Source organism: Neolamprologus brichardi, chromosome 3, assembly GCF_056152115.1.
Source record: "Neolamprologus brichardi isolate AB-2024 chromosome 3, ASM5615211v1, whole genome shotgun sequence".
Lineage (NCBI taxonomy): Eukaryota > Metazoa > Chordata > Actinopteri > Cichliformes > Cichlidae > Neolamprologus > Neolamprologus brichardi.
In genome coordinates, this window is record NC_142106.1 from 8,658,106 (window position 1) to 8,673,658 (window position 15,553).

Genomic DNA, 15,553 nt, shown 5'->3' on the forward strand with positions numbered 1-15,553 from the left:
AACTTGAAGGTTTGTACATATTCATTCTTATTCATTGTGGTATTTTGTTTCCATTCTGTCATCATAATTTGGTCCATTTAGATTCTTAAATCATAAAAGTGTTTACTTCAACTCATTTCAGCAGATGGAGAAGATGACATCACCAGTGACATCACATACAGTGTTGTGAAATCATCAAATCATCAACACCCTCCAGTCAAAGAAACCAGAGATGGAGGTTTGTGTGTTCACCCAGGTGTCATCCACATACCTGAACCAATGACTTGGTGGTGTTTCAGGGTAGGATAGCAAAGCCCTCTTTTCCACGTCTTCCATATACAAGTTGCCCACAATGGGTGAAACTGGGGAGCCCACGGCACACCCATGTTCCTGCCTGTAGAACTGACCCTTGTATGTGAAACAGGTGGAATTAAGACACAGTTTCAAAAGCAAGCACACCTGGTCCAACAGCCTTGTCTTGTTCTAACTACTTCAGACAGTCTGTCACCCTCGTCCTGTGACCACTTCCTGGGTCTCTTTCAGTCTTCAAATATAAAGTTTTTACAGCTTATAGATTTTAAGTTCTGCTCCAATCATTTGGGTAAAGATAATAAACACTTTGATGGCCTATAAGTGAAAGTGAAAACGTGATAAATGAATAATATAAATAATAAATAATAAATAATTATTTTTTTATTATTATTTTTTTGATAAGTGAAGTTCACTGAACTGAAAGGAAAATTTGGTTTGATGATGGTTGACATGTTTTCCAAATGGAAGTTTTTCCTCTAGTAAGGAGATACAGGTGCAGCAGAGCATTGCTGGAAGAAATGATCCCAAGGGTGGAATCTCCTGAGAAATCTTCAGAGACCCAGCGAGAAGTAGGGACCATAGCTGACAGCCCAGGCAGGGGTTGAGGTCAAAGGTCATGCTGTTTGGGGACCTACTGGTCATCATGAGAAGATTCTGGAACCACAGCAATGACCATAAAGCTGCATTGGATGGAGAGCTGTGCCACAGGGCTTTCCAGAGGTAATCACGAGGAGATTGAGGACAACAGATGGAGATCTGAAGGATGAGGGGAGCGTTCCAAGCTCCAATCGACCGTGCAGAGAGGAAGTTCAAGGATGGCATCATTATTCTGTGAACAGAAACCAGAAGCTATGGTGGTGACGGGGAATGACTGACAGCAATTTCCTATGAACATCACCTAATGCTGTGTCACTGTGCTATGCATACTTTGACACTCTGAAGAGGGTCTTCCTTTGTGTCATTGTTGTTGTCATTTGCATCATGAACAAGACTGCTGAAGTGACTCAACAGGTGGGGTTATAACGGCAGTAAAAGAATTGAATCCAATACCCTTTCCAAAAAAGGTTTTCTGCAGAGACGAAAGGACAATAGAGGAGTCATAAGTATCCCCCCACAGGAAGAATGCATGAAATGAGGTGATGAGGGTTGATAGAGGCCATAAAACAGGAGTGCTGACAAAGGCCTGCAGCCTTGAAGATAACTGAAAGCCACATTGACAAACAGCAAAACTAACTGGTATGTTTGTTATACCCATGTCTGCATACATTTGGACTCTGGTCATATGGACAGTGATAGAAACAACTGGAAGAGACATTTATGAAGCTCTGAGGAACTCAAACCACTCTGCATGTGTGATTTACACACCTGGAGGAGATGCACCACAAAGCTGGAATGATTTTGCAAATGTTCATTTCTATGTTTGACTATTAACATTCATTTGCTTACTTGGAGGGAACGATGCTCGTCACAGTTCTCTCCCTCATGCACGAGCAACACAAAGAGCTCTGGTGACTTGCGTCTTGTTTTTGCCATTGTAGTAGAATTGTCTTGGCGTTCCAGCAATAGGTCTGTGCTAGATGAACGTATCAGCAACCTTCAAACACGTGTGGAGAATTCATTATTTCTTTGAAAGATTTTTGACTAAAGAACAGAAAAAAGAAAGTAAGAGAAAGAGATGTCAGAGATGAGTGTCAGTAACACAAAAGTAACACTCAGTGTCATGCAGTGACTTTTACACAACCAGATCAGATGAACCAACTCACACTAAAACATGCATTTTGCTGCACTCTTTACACTTATTTCTTTTCTTTCTGCTCTTTTATATATTTTGTAAAACCACAAAATTTTTTTATATCAGCAGCAATTTTCCTCAAACTGCTGCATCACAGCTTTCATGCTCTGACCTGCATGTGAAATGAGATAAAAGCTCTTTATCAGTAACTTTTACAACTTCTGGCAGGTTAATGTCCGAACTTTGGAGTGAAACACACCCTTAGTTACAAGAAATAACACCACTGATTCTTCTGAGACTCACACTTATCGTTGGACCAAACTAGCAGCTTCCTCTGAGTGAGTCCTGCTACAGGAGAGAAAAGTGGAAAACTCCAACACTGCTGCTTCAAGCTGCTGACGCTCCACACACTGAATGTGAGTTTGAGCAAAAACACGACTCAAAGGAAGTTTCAGTGAAGGTGGTAGAGGAGGGAGGGGAGCCAGGACTGACTGTACTTCCTGTCTGCTGTTTTCAGCTTCACTCACAGACTCAATGGCTTCCAGATCAGAGGAGGATCTCTGCTGTCCGGTCTGTCAGGAGGTCTTCAGAGATCCTGTTATTCTGTCATGTAGCCACAGCTTCTGTAAAGACTGTCTGAAGAGATGGTGGAGAGAGAGACCAACACACGAGTGTCCAGTTTGTAAGAGAAGATCTTCAAGGGAAGAACCACCTTTAAATCTGGCTTTAAAGAATCTGTGTGAGTCGTTCTTACAGGAGAGAGATCAGAGAGCTTCAGAGGCTCTCTGCAGTCTGCACTCTGAGAAACTCAAACTCTTCTGTCTGGACCATCAGCAGCCAGTGTGTCTCGTCTGCAGAGACTCAGAAAAACACACCAATCACAGATTCAGACCCATCGATGAAGCTGCACAACAACACAAGAAGGAACTTCAGGAAACTCTGGACCCCTTAAAGAAGAAGTTAAAGGTTTGTGAAGAAGTTCAAGTGAAGTTTGATCAAACAGCAGAACACATTAAGGTCCAGGCCCGACACACAGAGAGGCAGATTAAGGAGCAGTTTAAGAAGCTTCACCAGTTTCTAGCAGAGGAAGAGGAGGCCAGGCTGGCTGCACTGAGGGAGGAAGAGGAGCAGAAGAGTGGGATGATGAAGGAGAAGATGGAGGCTCTGAGCAGAGAGATAGCAGCTCTTTCAGACACAGTCAGAGCCACAGAGGAGGAGCTGAGAGCTGAAGACGTCTCATTCCTGCACAACTACAAGGCTGCAGTGGAAAGAGTCCAGCGCTGCCCCCTGCTGGATGATCCACAGCTGCCCTCAGGAGCTCTGATAGACCAGGCCAAACACCTGGGCAACCTGACCTTCAACATCTGGAACAACATGAAGGACATGGTCTCCTACACTCCTCTCATTCTGGACCCAAACACTGCTCATCCAGAACTCATCCTGTCTGAAGATCTGACCAGTGTGAGACGAGGAGGAGAGAGGCAGCAGCTTCCTGATAATCCAGAGAGGATTGATTTGGACTACTCTGTCCTGGGCTCTGAGGGCTTTAACTCAGGGACTCACAGCTGGGATGTTGATGTTGGAGACAGTACAGGGTGGGGACTGGGTGTGTTAGCAGAGTCTGTGCAGAGGAAGGGAGACATACTGTCTGGATTATGGACAATATGGTTCTGTGACGGTGAATACTCAGCACTCTCACCATCAGCTGGTGTCACTGATCTCTCAGTCCAGAAGAAGCTCCAGAGGATCAGAGTGAATCTGGACTGGAACAGAGGAAAGCTGTCGTTCTCTGATCCTGATACTAACACACACATACACACCTTCACACACACTTTCACTCACAGGATGTTTCCATTCATTCACACTGATGATGAAGTGAAGGTGTGTCCGTTGAAGGTGTCAGTGTCAGTGCAGCAGATGAGTTGAGGATGATGATATTTCTAATGTTGTTTCCTGTCAGTGAATTGAAGCTGTTAAACTGCAGCTGTCCTCCTGCTGCCTCGTTGTTCCAAAGCTCTTTGTTTCTCTTTTAGTTCTCACTGTTTCTTTCTGTTTCTGCTGTCCACCTTTTCACATGGAAAATCATTTCACTGTTTCTCACTGAATGACTCCCCAAACTAGATTTGAAATTCTATCAAGTTTCTAATCATTACAAGTGATTCATGTTTCTATTTGATGTGTAAATGGAGATGATTTAGTTTGCTGGGATTTGGACTGACATGTGTTGAATGGGAGGAGCAGTTTGTTGTTGTCTTCTTGTCTGTTTATGACAACAATAAATCTATTGTTGAAACAATGATTCATGTTTAACTCCATATATGAAATGTTTCTGATCTTTGAATTCTGTTTGATTAAAGACTTTCTTCATGACACAAATGAGATTTCAGTGTATTAATAGAACTAAATAAGCTCAGAGTTGAAAGGCTGGAGTATTATGTACGTGCTTCACTGTCAGTATCTTCAGGGGGATTCAAAGGGAAACATCAAACATCAAAGATTTAAAAAATAATAAAGATAATAAACACAAAGGTCAAAGGTCAGAGTCACAGGAATTAGGAAACAGTTCAGTTTCTTCCGTTTGAAATGTTTCAGTTTCTTTGCTTGATCAGTTCACACTTCTCTCTGTGAACGACTTCAGTGCTTCGTCCATGACTCCTGAAGGTAAAGGGCCCAAAGAGCCAATCAGCAGCTCTGAAACAGGAAATATGACTCATGGAGAAGTTCACAACAGTTTCAGCTGCCAATTGTACTCATCACCATGGAGACTGATGCATCAAATCTAAATAAAGGCTGGATGGAGGCAGAGTGAGTGTTGTAGATGCTGCATTTTGAAGCCTCAGTGTTTAAATTGTGTCCACAGCCACGTAGACAGAGTGGGTGGATTTGCTTCTAGAAGGACTTTGTTGCAGCTCTACAGCAGGTATTTGTTGTTGGATGACATCACATTCAGCAGTGCTGTGACTTAGCCATAAATGTCAGGGCTCAGACGAGGCCCACACATGCGTGTTTGTCGGTACACACAGTTAAGATATGGAACATGTGAACATGAGACATATAAAGAGACTGAACAGATAAAACGTCCTTTATATCCATCAGTGACTTGATGGAGCTTCTTGCTGCAGTGTGTTTGGGTTTGGCTGATAACACTGGTCCTGCATGTTTCCTTCATGCTCTGTGGTAAAAGTGCATCAGTCTGCAGCTCTGTGGTCGTCCTTCTTCTTTTTCTCAGAAACATCCTGATTTCTTTGTTCTCACTGTTTTGCAGAGGTGTTAAGATTAAAAAAATAAAAACTGTGAAAAGTTGCTGCTATTTATAAATTTATAAAAAGACACAATTTAATGCTTTTAATAAGCTTAAAAGAACAGAATGAAATGTCTCCATCGCTGTAGTGTAATAATATCACAGCACTGTTGCAGTAATTTTAATGTGTTTATTGTACAGAGACTGATTCAGCTGTGGTCTACTCAGCAGTGAGAACTGAAGACGTCCGTTATGGACAAACAACCATCAGAACAAGGAGGCCCAGGTACAGCTGCTCTTTATCTTTGACTGTGGACAGAGACAAGCTAGCTGCTCCCCCTGTTTACAGCCATCATGCTAAGCTAAGCTAACCAAACCACATTGTGACTCAAGCCCAGAGCTCAGACTTCAAAGACATCAAACGTCTCATCTTTCTGTCGATTGATATGTTTATTGATTAGCATTCAAATATCTCAGTGAAGACAGAACAAAGATTTACCACAAAGCAAGAAAGCATGAGACAAGGCTAATCAAAAGGTATTGGCTGAAGCATTTGCTTATTACGCCAACCCTTTTAACAAAAGATCTTTTAGCATGCAGCTCCTGTACACAGGGCTCGAAGCAAATAATAAAATTCAATTCAATTTCATTTATATAGCGCCAAATCACAACAAATGTCGCCTCAAGGCGCTTCATAGATACAGAGAGAAAAGCCCAACAATCATATGACCCCCTATGAGCAAGCACTTTGGCGACAGTGGGAAGGAAAAACTCCCTTTTAACAGGAAGAAACCTCCGGCAGAACCCGGCTCAGGGAGGGGCGGCCATCTGCTGCGACCGGTTGGGGTGAGAGAAGGCAAACAAAGCAAAAACAAAACAAACAAACAAACAAACAAGAAAAAACACCACCACCTTAGTAAGTAACTACATCAAAGCAAAAGAATCAAGAGGTTTTCTGTTTTTTGTTTTTGTTTTTTTTTTTTTTGCTCTTTTCATTCTTGATATATATATTTTTCTAATACTCTATTTTTAAGCATATTTTTAAACAAGGAAAATGAACTGCACCAAATTAAATCACTGTCATAACTATTCCACAGGTTAACTCCTCTAACAGAAACACATCTCTGCTTTATATTTGTCCTTATCTTGTTTTTTTTAAAGAAATCTGTTCCCCTTAAGTCATATTGACTCTCTCTGACTTTGAACAGCTTCTGAGTACTGGGGCAAAGCAAGTTATTTTGTGCTTTATACATTATCTGTGCCATTTTATATTCAACTAAATCATAAAATTTCAGGGTATTCAGATTAATAAACAAAATGTTAGTTGGTTCTATATAGTTTGATTGGTTTATAATTCTTATAGCTCTTTTTTGCAACTTGAAAATAGGAAGAGTGTTCGTTTTATATGCATTACCCCATATCTCCAGACAGTAAGTCATATATGGAAGCAACAGAGTACAATAGAGTGTGTATAATGATTTTTTGTTCAGGACATGCTTTGTTTTATAGAGAATAACAATGGTTTTTGACATTTTTGTTTTCACATGGTTTATATGAGACTTCCAACTCAGCTTATCATCAATTATCACTCCAAGAAATTTATTTTCGTACACTCTTTCAATTTCAATTCCATTAACCCTGATTTTAGATACATTTTTCATTTGTCTAGTGCCAAAAATAATCAATTTTGTTTTCTTTATATTTAATGATAACTTATTTACATCAAACCAGTTTTTTAATATATTTAACTCCTTTTCCGCTGTAGTCAGAAGCTGTTCTAGGTTTTTACCTGAGCAATACAGAGTGGTATCATCAGCAAACAATACACATTTTAACAGTTTGGAAATGCTACATATGTCATTTATGTATAATATAAATAATTTAGGGCCCAGCACAGAGCCCTGAGGAACACCACAAGTTACCTTCAACTGCTTAGATTTTACATTATTGAATTCGACATATTGATATCTGTCATCCAGGTAACTTTTCATCCACTTGTATGCTAACCCTCTTATGCCATATCTCTCTAGTTTATTCATTAATATAGAATGATCAATCGTATCAAACGCCTTTTTTAAGTCTATAAAAACACCAACAGTATATTCCTTATTATCTATAGCATTAGATATCCCTTCTACAAGTTCCATCACTGCCATCGAAGTGGACCTTTTCACTCTAAAGCCATATTGGTTATCACTTAGGAGATTATGCTTCTCAATATATTTATCAAGTCTATTAACAAATAACTTTTCTAAAATTTTTGAGAACTGTGGGACCAGTGATATTGGCCTATAATTGGTAAACTGACTTCTCTCTCCGTTTTTATGGATTGGAATAACTTTTATACACCAGTTTGAAAGGACAGATTACAAATGTATGCGAAAGGTTGCACTATATATTCTATAATACTTTTAACTAATATCATGTCAATACCAAAACAGTCAGTGGACTTTTTATTTTTAAATGTCTTCACAATGTTAATTATTTCTCTATGAGTTACAGCACCAATAAACATGGAGGACACATTCTGAGTAATATGTTTATTTAGGTCGTTATTATTTCTTGACTCTGGAATTTCTTTTGCTAAATTAAAGCCAACATTTACAAAGAAATCATTAAATTCATTTGCAATGTCTTTAGTTTTATCAAGCACAATATCTTTATCTTTTTTAAAATAATCTGTATAATTCTTACTTTTTGAGCCCTTTTTGATTATACTATTTAATATCCTCCATGTTTCTTGTGTGTTACTTCTACTTTGCTCCAATAATTTGTGGTAATATTCTTTCTTACTTGTTCTTATAATATTTACTAATCTATTTTTATATAACTTGTACTTTATTTCAGCATCTTTTGTCCTCTGTTTTATGAATCTCTTATATAGATTATTTTTCTTTTTACATGCATCTTCTATCCCCTTTGTGATCCATGGCTTATTTGATCTGTGATGCTTTCTAGTGATTTTCATTAAAGGACAATGTTTTTCATATAGTGAAATTACAGTTGATAAGAATGCATCATATGCACTATTTGAATCTTCATTTGCAAAAACCTCATTCCAATTGTGTTCCTTTAAGTCCACCTGGAGGGCAGCAATGGCTCTTGTTGTTCTAAGTCGTATCATATCAAATATTTGATTCTTTTGTTTAGTTTTAATCCCAAAATAATTTTGAAAAATTGCGAAAACAGGAAGATGATCGCTTATATCAGTTATAAGAAGTCCACCTACTATTTCATAGTCAATTTTATTTGTGAATATATTATCTATCAATGTAGCTGTATCAATTGTTATTCTACTTGGTTTTATAATTACAGGGAAAAGAGAGTTACTATACATTGTATTTATGAAATCTGTTGTTTTCTGATGTCCATTTGGGTTTAGCAAATCTATATTAAAATCACCACAAATTATTTGCACTTTTTTATCATTTAGGTTGCTAAACATAGCAGCAAGTTTTTCATTGAATGTCTCAAGGCATGAACCTGGTGTCCTATAGATGCAACTTATAATTATATTGTTAGCTTTTTCAACATGGATTTCAATAGTGACACATTCCAATACGTTATCTATGGTGCTTGACATACATTCAATCAGACTACATTTCAAAACTTTATCTACATATAAGGCAACACCGCCTCCTTTTTTATTCACCCTGTTCATTGTAAATAATTCGTATCCTTCCAGTCCCATTTCACTAATTTTCTCATTATCGAGCCATGTTTCTGATATTGCAATTATATTAAACTTTTTTAACTTACTTAAACATTCTGTAATTTTAGAAAAATTTTTATACAGGCTTCTACTATTGAAATGTATGACCGTCATTAAGATGTGTATTAGCTAGCAGTTTTTTTTTCACTTTCTGTATATTTCAGTTACTAATAAGAAATAGCAAGGAGAAGCCTTGAGAGAGGATAAGGCTTTAAAGGATCTTCATTAAAAGCAAGAAAAGCAAGCCTTGTGTGGAAGATCTCGTCTATTTTGTTCGCTAGCTGTCTAGCTTCACATGGTCACGTGTCGTGAGGGCAGCATAACGTATATGATTAAAATTTCGATTATTAAATTTAAGTACCTGGGACACTTTATTTATGTGACTCTTGAAGGATAAGGTTGGGTCTAGAATGACCCCAAGATATTTACATTGGTACAATGACAACAAAATCTTTCATATTTTGTTGTCACGGTCATCAGATTTTGTGTATTAAACTCTTGGTTTAAATATATTTGACCTTTGAGTGCTGTTTGCTTTTTATTCTTTCTGTTTGACGTGTTTTATAAGTGTAGAAAATGTGTGTCTGAGTCTGCAGAGGAGCACTGGGCCATCAACGCTCAAATATTGTACTAACATATTTTGTTGGTGGACACAGCTGAAGCTGGTCAGGAACCAGTTACGTACCCTGGCCTCTATCAGACCATGAAGAGGTCAGCACACACAGAGAACTGACTACAATCGTTCCCACACAGTAACATACAGTGTGTCAGCACTGAGATCAGCTCATCTACACCTTCAGGTACTGATGTGACGTTCTGTATCGCGGCTTCGAAGCTTGTGTCGAGTAATTGAGGGGGCGTTTCCGCGATGCGCGTATCAAGGCTTGCTTCATTTATGGGAGGAGCTGAAAATGATGACGTCCGAAGCCTCGCTGCCCGGCTGTACCACGTGACTGGTTCCTGAAGTGGTTCGAACTTTGCCGCGAGATATGACAGCGATATGAACCCCTCAGACTTCATTCAAAATGTAGGTGTTTGATGGAGAGTTGTGGTTAGTGAGAGTTTGGAGAGAGTTTGGAGGTTTATGAGAGTGAGGAGAGAAAGTCAGGAGAGAATGGAGCCAGCTAAGAAGAGGAGGATGTCCTCCCCTGTGTGGGAACATTGTGATTTTATTCCTCCCAACAAGGTATGTAAATTTCTACAGAAGATGTATTTTCATAATACTGATGGTGCCATAAAACATATGTTAAGCTGTCTTTACTTTTTGTACAAGGTGAAGTGTTTGCTATGTGCCAGGGAGCTGGGATATAACAACAACACCTCATCCATGCTTAGGCACTACAGAGCTTTGCATGAGAATAACACCGATTGTGGAGCAAGACCAGGTGAGCCATCAAATGTCATGATAATATAGCATGCTGTAATGTTATTAAATGATATAACATTGATATGATGATATAATGATATAATGATATTTTAAGCATTTCCAAATAATCATTTTCCATACTGCCAGTATAAATATACACAGTATACTGCATCACTACAATATAAATGTTTTACACACTCCTTTTGATGTTGACATTTACAGGCTGTGTGCAAAAGGCCACACTCTTCCAATTCATGCCATCTAATATTTTTACGTCCAGTAGGTGTCCTACTAGAGCAAATTAAGCTTCAAGACGCTTTGTGCTGGGGTGAACCAATTGGATGAAAAGCTTCAGTACTTCATGAAGCTTCATCTGCCCATCACTACCTTCAGGTGACGCTCCTCACAGCTGCTGCTCGTAGTCTTTCTCCACAGTATCACAGGAGGTCTGTTTCATCGCTGTGTCAGCTACATATCAGTCATCTCCAGCTTCTCCTCCTGCACCATCTACAGATTTAACTCCTTCAGTGAATGTCGGGAATTCCCTTTCTCTACATTTCACAGCTCTGATGTTTCGGGTCTCGGTGTGTCACTCCTCAGACGGAGGTTGTTTCATAATCTTTCTGTGGTTTTATGAAACAATAAGGAAGAACAACTGATTGTTTCACAGTTGTGGGTCCATTAAATTGAATAACTTCTGTTTTTATAGATGCCTGGATGTTAAACTTAATTGTTACTAACTAAAAGGATGAATTTGTTGTTACTGAGTCGTATAAAGAAGGCTGAACAGACCAAAGAGTGTTTTCAGCCTCTCAAACTGATCTTTAACACAATTTTAAAACCTTTTATTTTAATTTCTGCAAACAGAATTCAGTAAAACCACAGCAGAAACTTCCTGTTGTTGGCTGCTTTCAGCCGGAAACTCTGCCTATGGTGCCAAAAACTAAGCATAAATTTAGAGGTGACGTTTTTGCTGTAGCTGCTCCGAAGTTGTGCAATGTTATCTTCCATGTTAGCCATGTTGGCCTCATTGCTTTCTGAATTTAAAACGCTTCTTAAAGCACGTTTATGTGCTGATGCCTTTAGCACTCTATTTTATATGATTTTATTTTCTGTTTATGTTATTTATATATGAACAACATATATGTGTGAACCCTGGTTTATGTTAAAGTGCTTTATCAGTAAAGGTGTTGTGGTATGAGTCTGACAACACTGATGAGAACACGTCGCCTTTCTTGCTTGTGGTTAGTGTGTCAGTCTGCACTGAAAGAAGATGGCGGCTTTGCTTTTAGCGCAGACACCTCACAAACCTATCCTTTCACTGATTGGCTCACAGCAAACTGTGACGAGCAGTTTATAAAAAATCCCCACTTACTGTGTGTGTGATGCTTCATTACAAATACTGTTTACACACAGTAAGCGCTGCAGTGATTAAACATCTTCTTCTTTGTCTGAACACAAAATATTTGATGATGAAACTCTGATGAGAAGTTTCCACATAACTAAAGCTGCTTCTTTCACACCGAGGATGAATTCAGGTGCTGCACCAAGGCCCAATATTGGATTAAAGGATTCTGAACTGTGAATTATTCCCAATCAGATTTTTGTGGAACATGAAGCTCAACTTAAATTTCCCACCCAGAAAGTTGGAGCACCAACTTCCCCTGAGTTAGCAATCCAAGATGGCAGCACTGAGTGTAAACAGCAGTAAAAGTGTAAACTTTAAATCTGTCCTGTCCCGTCTGTGTATTTGTGACTCACTAAATAATCCAAACACAGAGCAGTGACCAAGCTCTATTCATTAAAGTGTTTTATGAGGACAAATAAGTCAGTATTGTGCTGTTTGCTACTTACGGCTCTAAGAACCAAAATAAATCCTTTATTTTTCTCTCTTTTGGCTGTGACGTGTCTGGAGCACAGCATTAGTCTGATACCAGCTGCAGCACAAACTGCTTCAGTTAATAAAAGTGCAAGAAGGTGTTTGTGGTTCACAGCAGAGGTGCAGAGAGGAGAAAAAACAGTGAAACCCCAAATACTCCCCCACCCTCCTCGAACACAAGTGCAACCTCAGCATCATGGAAACTATTTAAAAACTGTAAACTATATAATGGATAAAAACTAAAGCAACCTTTCTATGTTCTTCCAAACTGCACAGCTCCTTAGTGCACAGAGCTCATTCATGTCAGCATTGATTGGTGACACAGCTCTGGAATAAAAACTGTTTTCCAGTCTGTTTGTCCTTGTTTTAATTGTTCTGTCTTCCTGATGGTAACAGTTCAAACATGAGCACAGTCCAATGAAGCCATGATGATGATATTAGACTTTTTGAGGCAGCAGGAACTATGTAGGTCCTCCAGAGTTGGGAGAATCCATCCAGTAACCCTGTGGAGCTCCTTTTTCTGAGCTACAGCCACTTTAGTGGTTGGTGGCTGTAGCTCAGGTGGCAGAGCAGGTCAGCCGCTAATCAGAAGGTCGGTGGTTCGATCCCAAGCTGCTTCCTGGCTGCAAGATACTAACCCCATTTTTGCCTACTGGTGGCGGTCAGAGGGCCCGGTGGCGCCAGTGTCCGGCAGCCTCGCTTCTGTCAGTGTGCCCCAGGGTAGCTGTGGCTACAACGTAGCTGCCATCACCAGTGTGTGAACGACTGAATGTAGTGTAAAGCACTTTTGGGTCCTTAGGGACTGAGTAAAGCGCTATTTACCATTCAAGCAATACACTAACACGTGGAGCCATGGTATGGGGATCTTCTTGAGGACCCTCAGGAAAGTCTCTGCTGTGTCATCTTAACCAGCTCTGTGGTGTTTAGACCCTGGGTCATTTCTGCCTGAGGTAAACTTACAGAAACAGGAAGTCCTGACCCTCTCTTTGTGGTTCCAGCTGTCTGTTACTTTTCTTCTTGAAGTCAGTGATCAGGTGGTTTGTCCTGGACACTGTGGTGTCATCAGGGTTCATCAGATTATAGAGCAGGGGCTCAGCACACAGCTCTGTGAGGATCCAGTGTTGAGGCTGAGAGCTGCAGAGCTGTGTCGGTCCAGTGTGGGGACTAAGTAACGCGTTACAGTAACTACGTTATTATTGTGGTAACGAGCACGGTAACTAGTTATTATGACAAAATCAGGAACGCGTTAACCGTTACTGGGATTTAGATAAGGTCGTTATTTGTTACTTTGTGTGGTGGCTATCACGGAGCTTCCACAGATTCATTAACATTAGCAAGTGGTGGAGGCAGCAGGTGGAGGAGGGAAAGGGGAGGAGCAGAGACCCGAGGCGGCCGCCGGTCCGAGCGTCAGGTGAACTGAACTTCAGGTAAGAAGTTATGACCTGCAGTCTATCAGGGTCAGATATAAACCAAGACGTCGTCTACTCTTCACTGAAGTAGTCCACCAGTCCAACCACTGACGTCCAGCTGCTGGTCTCTAACTGGTCCCCCCAGCACCTCAGAGCAGAGGACATCCACGAGCGATTAGAACATGCTGTAGGTATTACAGGTATTGCACTGCAGTGGTTTGTATCATATCTATCTAATAGACTCCAATTTGTGCATGTAAATGGAGAGTCCTCTTCACACACTGAGGTTAATTATGGAGTTCCACAGGGTTCAGTGCTAGGACCAATTCTGTTTACATTATACATGCTTCCCCTAGGCAGCATCATTAGAAGACATAGCATACATTTTCACTGCTATGCAGATGACACCCAGCTCTATCTGTCCATGAAGCCAGATAACACACACCAATTAGTTAAACTGCAGGAATGTCTTAAAGACATAAAGACTTGGATGGCCACTAACTTTCTGCTTCTTAACTCAGATAAAACTGAGGTCATTGTACTCGGCGCTGAAAAGCTTAGAAATATGGTATCTAACCAGATTCTTACTCTGGATGGCATTACCTTGGCCTCCAGTAACACTGTGAGGAACCTTGGAGTCATTTTTGACCAGGATATGTCCTTCAACGCACATATTAAACAAATATGTAAGACTGCGTTCTTCCATTTGCGCAACATCTCTAAAATTAGAAATATCCTGTCTCAGAGTGACGCTGAAAAACTAGTTCATGCATTTATTACTTCCAGGCTGGACTACTGCAATTCATTATTATCAGGATGTCCAAAAAACTCACTGAAAAGCCTTCAGTTAATCCAAAATGCTGCAGCAAGAGTACTGACAGGGACTAGAAAGAGAGAGCAGATTTCTCCTGTTTTGGCTTCCCTTCATTGGCTTCCTGTTAAATCCAGAATTGAATTCAAAATCCTGCTCCTCACATACAAGGTCTTAAATAATCAGGCCCCATCTTATCTTAATGACCTTGTAGTACCATATCACCCTATTAGAGCACTTCGCTCCCGCTCTGCAGGCCTACTTGTTGTTCCTAGAGTATTTAAAAGTAGAATGGGAGGGAGAGCCTTCAGTTTTCAGGCCCCTCTTCTGTGGAACCAGCTTCCAGTTTGGATTCGGGAGACAGACACTATCTCTACTTTTAAGATTAGGCTTAAAACTTTCCTTTTTGCTAAAGCATATAGTTAGGGCTGGACCAGGTGACCCTGAATCCTCCCTTAGTTATGCTGCAATAGATGTAGGCTGCCGGGGGATTCCCATGATGCATTGAGTTTTTCCTTTCCAGTCACCTTTCTCACTCACTATGTGTTAATAGACCTCTCTGTATTGAATCATATCTGTTATTAATCTCTGTCTCTCTTCCACAGCATGTCTTTCATCCTGTCTTCCTTCTCTCACCCCAACCGGTCGCAGCAGATGGCCGCCCCTCCCTGAGCCTGGTTCTGCCGGAGGTTTCTTCCTGTTAAAAGGGAGTTTTTCCTTCCCACTGTCGCCAAAGTGCTTGCTCATAGGGGGTCATATGATTGTTGGGTTTTTCTCTGTATCTATGAAGCGCCTTGAGGCGACTTTTGTTGTGATTTGGCGCTATATAAATAAAATTGAATTGAATTGAATTGAATCCACATGTTACAGAGATTTTTATGTGTTTCACTTTCATTTCTCTCTCAATTCGACTCACACAAGTCAAACAATGTATTCTATAGTTTACTTACATTTTTAAAGTGCGCTTTACTGAAAAACCATCACTGTGTGTTTGATGCTGAAGAGTTTTACTTCCTTACTCAACAACAAATATACCAGGAAGCAGCTGACATTGGAAAAACAAACAAACAACAGATTTAAAAGTTGTCAGTTTCTGGTAGCAGCTTAAATGT

The 15,553-nt window shown here is 40.0% G+C and overlaps 1 protein-coding gene across 2 annotated transcripts; it reads left to right on the forward strand.

Annotated features, from left to right (window-relative positions):
• The first annotated feature begins 2,545 nt into the window (after positions 1–2,545).
• Positions 2,546–3,949, forward strand: LOC148103373 (nuclear factor 7, brain-like). 2 transcript variants are annotated; one of them, XM_087839114.1, is made up of 3 exons: positions 2,558–2,794; positions 2,981–3,247; positions 3,281–3,949. In XM_087839114.1, exons 1-3 carry the CDS (start codon positions 2,558–2,560, stop codon positions 3,947–3,949), a joined length of 1,173 nt encoding a protein of 390 aa, XP_087695240.1. The 2 variants fall into 2 exon arrangements, with proteins under 2 accessions (XP_087695241.1, XP_087695240.1); XM_087839115.1 differs by having other exon boundaries at positions 2,546–3,949.
• Positions 3,950–15,553: the final 11,604 nt, after the last annotated feature.

What these genes read in the sequence shown, in the direction of transcription:
- LOC148103373 (XM_087839115.1), top strand. Translation starts at nt 2,558, where the DNA reads ATGGCTTCCAGATCAGAGGAGGATCTCTGCTGTCCGGTCTGTCAGGAG.